The following is a 6541-nucleotide window of genomic DNA, read 5'->3' on the forward strand; positions in this document are numbered from 1 at the left end:
TTGGTGTTTTCTCAACTTTATTACAGAAAGGGAAAAAAGTACACTAGAAGGTTTTTGGTTTTTTTATGAAAAATAATTTATTCTGTGTTTGATACCAGATGAGACTACAAGGGTCACATGTTCCCTATGCCAACACACCATTTCCAGGTGAAGTATACTGCAGACTTCTGGCTCACTCTGACACCTAAGAGGAGCCTTCCAGGCCATAGCTGTCAAGACTTGCTTTGACTCATCGCCTTGCAGGTTTGGGCATTATGTAAACTTTTACAGGCTTACTGAAGGGGATAGTGCCCTCGATGCTGGTTTCCACCTGGGGTGACACTTCACCACCCTCAATCCAGGAGGATTTTGGAATGCGAGCATTAGAGTTGTAGGCCAGCAGCAGCCTCACTTCCACCTGGCATGGTTCTGGAAAAAAGACAAAAGAAATTCACTATGACTGGGCAACTGCTAGGAACTGGAATGAAATGTCAAGTAAAAGCAACGTCAACGATGGAAGCAATAGGGTTTCAAGAACATTTCTTCATCTGTCTGCATCACTCCTTTCTCCTTCACCAAACAAAAACACTTTCTCAGCCTGAATCCTGTGCCCTGCAGATGCTGTACTTCTCTGCCACCTCCTCCTCAGGTCTCTGTGGGCTCCCTGCAGTTCGGAGCCAGGGCTGCTGAGACAATCAGAGAGTGAGCTAAAAACCCTTCTTCTGGGCCGGCCTGGTGGTGCACTGCTACAATGCGCCACTTGGGAGCGCATTGGTGCTCCCGCCGAGGGTTCGGATCCCATGTACAGACCGGCCGCTCCTACATGGCAACATCCTGCCTCCCAGGAGAGGCCCCTGTTTGGAAGCTGCTGAGTGACTGGAGGAGCTCCCTACAAACACCAGGCCCCACCTCCTGGATTAGCATAAAGAAGGTGCAGGTGCATTTATAATGAGAACATATTTCACTTTAGTGTTCCAGACCAGAAGGGAGCATGGAACAGTGAAAAAGCAGGAGTTAGGATACCTGAGTACCAGTCTCAGTACCATCACTGATCAGCTATGTGGGTCTCCATTTACGCATCTGTAAAATGAAGAATAGAATACTAATTCCCACCACAGAGTTGGTTTAAGGATTAAATGAATTTGAATTGTACACTTAAAATCCTGTATTCAGTTTTCATTATCTGTTGAGTGCCTACTACATGTCAAGCACTAGGGACAAACAATATACATAGAGGCACTGGGGATACAGGTATAGAAAACAGCAAGTTCCCTATTCTAGTGGAGCTTACATTCTAATGGTACACAAATAATGAGAAACCTTCTGACATTAATAAGTACTATGCAGAGAATTAAAACAGGGATTTGTAACAGTGACAGGGTAGCAAGCTCTATGGAAAGAGATAATTCTTCCGGCTCAGGATCACGTGGCAATATTTAAAAAAAAAAAAAAAGACTGCAACGAACTAAGATACCTTGAGAAGAAACTGCCTAGTGGAAAATACCTTGAGCTTGGGAGCAGACAGCCTAGGTCCTAGCTTAGGCTCTGGCAATGACTTGCTGTATGACAGGGGCAAGTCAGTAGCCCTCTCAAGAACTTTCAAGCTCTTTTGAGTTCTAATATGCCAAGATTTCCTTCCCTGAGCCTTGCCCTTCCCAAAACAGTGCTGTCCCACAGCATTTCTTTCCCCATATCTAGGATTCCTTCCTCAGAAGATATTAGAATAAGGAATCTATGATTATGTGGGGCTAGTGGTTTGGTAAATGGTGCGAAAAATGCCAGGCAGCAAGGATATGGAAATGAAGGATGCTCAGGGAAGCAGATATTGGGTAAAAGAATTAGCTGGATAGTCTTTCAACTTTGCCAGGCCCGGGGACACTGGAACCCCAAAGGGGCTGACCTAACATTCAACAGCATCACTTTCTCTTTGTAAAAGCTTTATAAAGTCATCAGTACCCATCTAACACCCTTGAGAGAGAGAAACCATTAATAACGGCATTAAATAATTATTCATGTATTTAAAAACAGAGTGAAAGAAAATTCTAGAAGGCATCCCCCAATTTCTAAAATAAACCAAATTTGGTGGCACTAAGTACCTTTTCCAGTAACAACCATGGTCCTGAATCATCTTCGTTGAGGTGTTTAGGAAACACCACTGAGGCCCCCATATTTTCGGTTCTGTCCCATATTTAAAGCTCTGCAGACTGAGTCTCTTTTTAAGTCTTCTAAAGCAGGCTTACAGACTAGAAATGAAATGCTCTTTTGCACTTGTATTCTCTCATTTTATTCTTATGGATTTAGAAAAAAAAAAATACTTCCACAATCTCCCTGTCATTTTGCAAATTATCCAGGTTCTACTCAGTTGCTGTATGAATAGATCATCTTACTCTGCATTATCCCACAAACCAGCCCATGTGGTACGGAAGGGCAGTAACTTGTCATTTTTCTTGTTTCGGGGGAATGAACTGAATTGCTCATATACAAAGAGACAGTGATTTTAAATTTTTGGTAAGAAATACAAAACTGTTTAATCTCCAGACAGAATAATCCTCACAACTAATTTGTAGATTGAGAATTATCATCTGCATTTTGAAGCTAAGGAAAACAGGCTTAGAAAGGGAAAGTAACTTGTCTAAAGTCACACAGCAAATCAATGGCAGAGTTAGAACAAGAAAATAGTCTAGTCCAGGGCTCTTTCCATGAGACTCCATTTAATCACCTGTATATCCTTTAACAGAATCTTGTTCCTTATGCAATCAAAAAAGTGTAGCCAATTCGTTCAAATGTGCCCAGTCTGAGCTTATAAACTCCTTAAAGGATCAAGTTCAGTCTTCAGCAGGCTTGATTCACTCAGGTATTTTTTTAAACTGCAAAATCCAAATGCTAAAGGGTGGGCATATTTTCCTGCCCATCCTGGCCTGCTGACTCCATACCTGTCCAGGCAGTGTGGGAGAGGTACACCTGAGTGATGAGCCGGTGCCGCCCTGGGCCAGGATTCCGGAAGTCTGCTGGCTTGGGGTGGATCATTTGAGCCTGGCCATCTGGATATAAGACCTAAGAGGTAACAGAAATGAGAAAAAGAAGCAGAAGAGAGATGAGCTTTTAACAAAATTGATGGTGACGTCTCTTGTGAACCCCAAAACAGGAAAAGATCACACTAGTCTTCATAAAAGACTGCTCCTTGAGGGGAAGGCAACACTGCAGACATCTCCATACCTCTGCCCTAACACAAAGCAGTGTTCAGTAAACATTTCCTGAATTCCTGACGAATGAGTGACAGGAATAGAGTGATTCTATTAAGTACAAGGACAGGTAGGAATATTAATTCCTGATGAATGAGTGATAGGAATAGAGTGATTCTATTAAGTACAAAGACAGGTAGGAATATTAATCTGACTGTGAAAAGCCTTCCCAGACACCCTGTTCAGAATGACTCTCCCACCCTCTGAATCATCATGAAGATGGCTCTGAATCATCATGGCCCAGCCTCCATCACCAACCACCAACCATTAAGAGTTATTTTGTAACTGTATTCTCTACACTAGATTTCAAGCTGGTCAGTTAGCTCAGCTGGTTAGAGCGAGTGCTGTAACACCAAGGTCAAAGGTTCAGATCCCTGTACCAGCCTGCTACAAAAAAAAAAAAAAAAAAAAAAAAATTCAAACAGCTAGGAAGTCATTTATCTGTGTCTTTCTACAGAAAGAGTGCTCAAAAAAGCATCTGCTCAAATTATTAGCCAGTTCTTCAAATCTCAGAAACTGCCACTGAGTTATTACTCAGCATCCCAGGGGGGCCTCCCAGCTACTTGAGTAAAGGGACTATTACATTGCAAAGTGTACAGATGAACTAGAGGAACAACTGAAGTTTATCCTAGGACCAGAGAGGATCTGCGGAAAATCTAAGGGCAGGGTAGGGAACCACACAGGTCTTTCAGCTTTGAAACTATGGGAGGTATGTCTCAGCTCACTTGCCCCATAATCATCTTTCATCTCTCCACAGGTCCCGGGGCCTCCCCCAGATTCTACTCTTCTTTCTTAAAGCTGCCACTCCCCACACTATCTCCATGTTCTATGCCTACTACACTCTATCTCCAGGTTCAAACCAACTACAGCAAAAAGATGCAGGTGTCACAGCTTCCTGATCCTTATCTTTAAAGATACTTAGGCTTCATTTTTTAAAAAGAAGGGGCAGAGGAGGGCTGAAACAGTAATGAGCATGGAAAAGAAAATGGCAAAGACAGGAAAAACTCCCAACATTCTCAGCAAAACTGCCCTTGGTGAAAGGCCTTGACTCCTCTGTGAAGCAGTTGCTGGAAGCCTTCCTTCATTCCTCTACTACTCACAAGAGTGAAGTTTAGAAATCTGTGGCCTAGGGCCGAGCCCGAGGCGCACTCGGAAGAGTGCGGTGCTGGGAGCGCAGCAGCACTCCCGCCGCGGGTTCGGATCCTATATAGGGATGACCAGTGCGCTCACAGCGCTCACTGGCTGAGTGCAGTAAGGCCGGTCTCAAAAAGGACAAAAAAAAAAAAAAAAGAAAGCTGTGGCCTAAGTAGATCAGGGGAAGAAAATGGCCAGTATGGATTATGTTCTGAATTCTAGAACAACTAAAAATTGTATCTCCTCTTATCATCAGGTATAATACAGTAACCTGGATTAGGCTAACAAAAGTGTTATTGAATGGAGTTCCTGGAATGTCTACTTTAAAGAAAAGATATACATTACTTTAATGGAGAATGTAATCTCCACGTACTTTGAGGCATGTTTACTGCTCCATCTCTTGAGCTTAAAGCAGTGCCCAGAACAGAGGAGGCATTCAGGATGTAGTGCCTGGACTAGAGGGCACTTTCAAACAACTGGAGTTGTCCCATGATGGGAGAGTGAGTTTCCCATATCCCCACCTACAGAAACATCCAAATGGTCTGGCCCTGCAGGTAGTATAGGTGCTTTGGAGGGGATTTTTCAGGAGAGAGTCCAACAGATGACCCTTATTTTGCCTGCAATCTCATTTATGCTCAGTTGGTCAGTGAACTTTTTTCAGGGACAATGTGAAACAGTGGTTCTCATTAGAATCACTAACTGCACATTAGAATTACTTATGAGCTCTTAAAAAATGCTGGTACCCATGGGCCCTACTCTCAGGATTCTTATTTAATTGGTGTAGACTGAGGCCTGTACTTATTAATGCTTTCTGAGTAATTCTAAAGTGCAGCTAGGGTGGAGAACCTCTAATGTGAAAAAAACACTGCAGTACAACTTCACAGCTAGCTCAGAATGAGTGTTCTGTAGGTCTCATCATTTATAATAATTCCTGCTGAGAAGCCAGAAGGCTTATTCCTCTATCGTCACCATTGCCAAAAGGTACCATCTTCAGGGCCTGATTCATCCTTACCTCCTCCAGGACACCCTCCCTGACTGCTCCAGACTATTTTTCTGTCCTCTCATTATACTTACTGCCAGTGCTTGCATCCCAGCTGTTACTCGTATCCCTTCTGCCTAGAATACCTCCTTATGCCTTTCATCCTCATTCTTATTCATCCTCTCAGGTTCTCATGCACCAGGATCTCAGCACCTTTCCTTTCCTTATCCTCCACCACACTCTCCAAATAAAGTACGTCTCCATAGTACTCTTAACTTATCCTGTGCATGTCTAATCACCGAACTTCTGTTTTATAATTGCCTGTCCATTTGTCTGTCTCCCAATGAAACTGTGAGCATACTGAGAGGAGGAACTGTGTGATACATTTACCCTGGCAACCCCAGCACTTAGCATGTGCAACAGAGTAAGCACTATTGTATGCACAGATGGATGGACGGATGGGTAGTACTCTTTATGGGACTTACTTGCAGACTATCTGAATTGATTAGTGTCTCTAATGTATCTCTCAAATGTCTCTAATATATCTATTGAACTTGGGAAAAAATACTTCCTGGTGATTGCTTTTTCCTACTCATAAATTTTGTTTGCCGGCTAACCCATCCGCAGCCTGAAAAGGACTTATTACATTCTTCTATAACAAAAGACCAAGCCTTAACTTCACATCATAAGATTAGAAAGAGCCCTGTCATTTAGCAAACCTATACTGGGTACTGGGGGCTTTATATGCATCACCTCATTTCAGTGTCAACTATTCCTCTTTGTCATCGTAGAATCTGAGGCTCTGACTTTAAAGTAACTTGGTTCAGACCACACTCAGCGTTACAACTGGGATTCAAGCCCAGGCTCTTTTCCACAGAGGCTCATCTCTTCTCCCTCCCCAGTTCTTTTTCTTTTTTTGGCAGCTGGCAATTACAGGCATCTGAACCTTTGACCTGGGTGTTATAACACTGTGCTCTACCCAACTGAGCTAACCGGCTAGCCCTTCCTTCCCAGTTTCTGTCCCTCAGGCAGAGTTCATGGGGGTATTAAAGTTAAATACTTCAGGGCCGGCCCGGTGGCGCACTGGAGAGTGCGCCGCTTGGGAGCGTGGCAGTGCTCCCGCCAAGGGTTCGGATCCCATGTGGTGACCGGTTCCCGCTCACTGGCTGAGCACGGTGTGGGCGCAACACCGAGGGTTGCGATCCCG

General features: G+C 43.7%; 1 protein-coding gene across 1 annotated transcript in view; it reads right to left on the reverse strand.

Moving 5' to 3' along the window:
* The window catches only part of INTS4 (integrator complex subunit 4), a 124390-nt gene continuing 117849 nt past the window's right edge, over positions 1–6541 (reverse strand). The window contains exons 22-23 of the mRNA XM_008565996.1: positions 2913–3033; positions 1–408 (exon numbers count right to left, since the gene is read on the reverse strand). Coding sequence (XP_008564218.1) covers positions 230–408; positions 2913–3033 — 300 coding nt within the window. The 3' untranslated portion in view covers positions 1–229. The remainder of the gene's footprint in view (positions 409–2912; positions 3034–6541) is intronic.

This window comes from Galeopterus variegatus, unplaced genomic scaffold (assembly GCF_000696425.1).
Source record: "Galeopterus variegatus unplaced genomic scaffold, G_variegatus-3.0.2 Scaffold15, whole genome shotgun sequence".
NCBI lineage: Eukaryota > Metazoa > Chordata > Mammalia > Dermoptera > Cynocephalidae > Galeopterus > Galeopterus variegatus.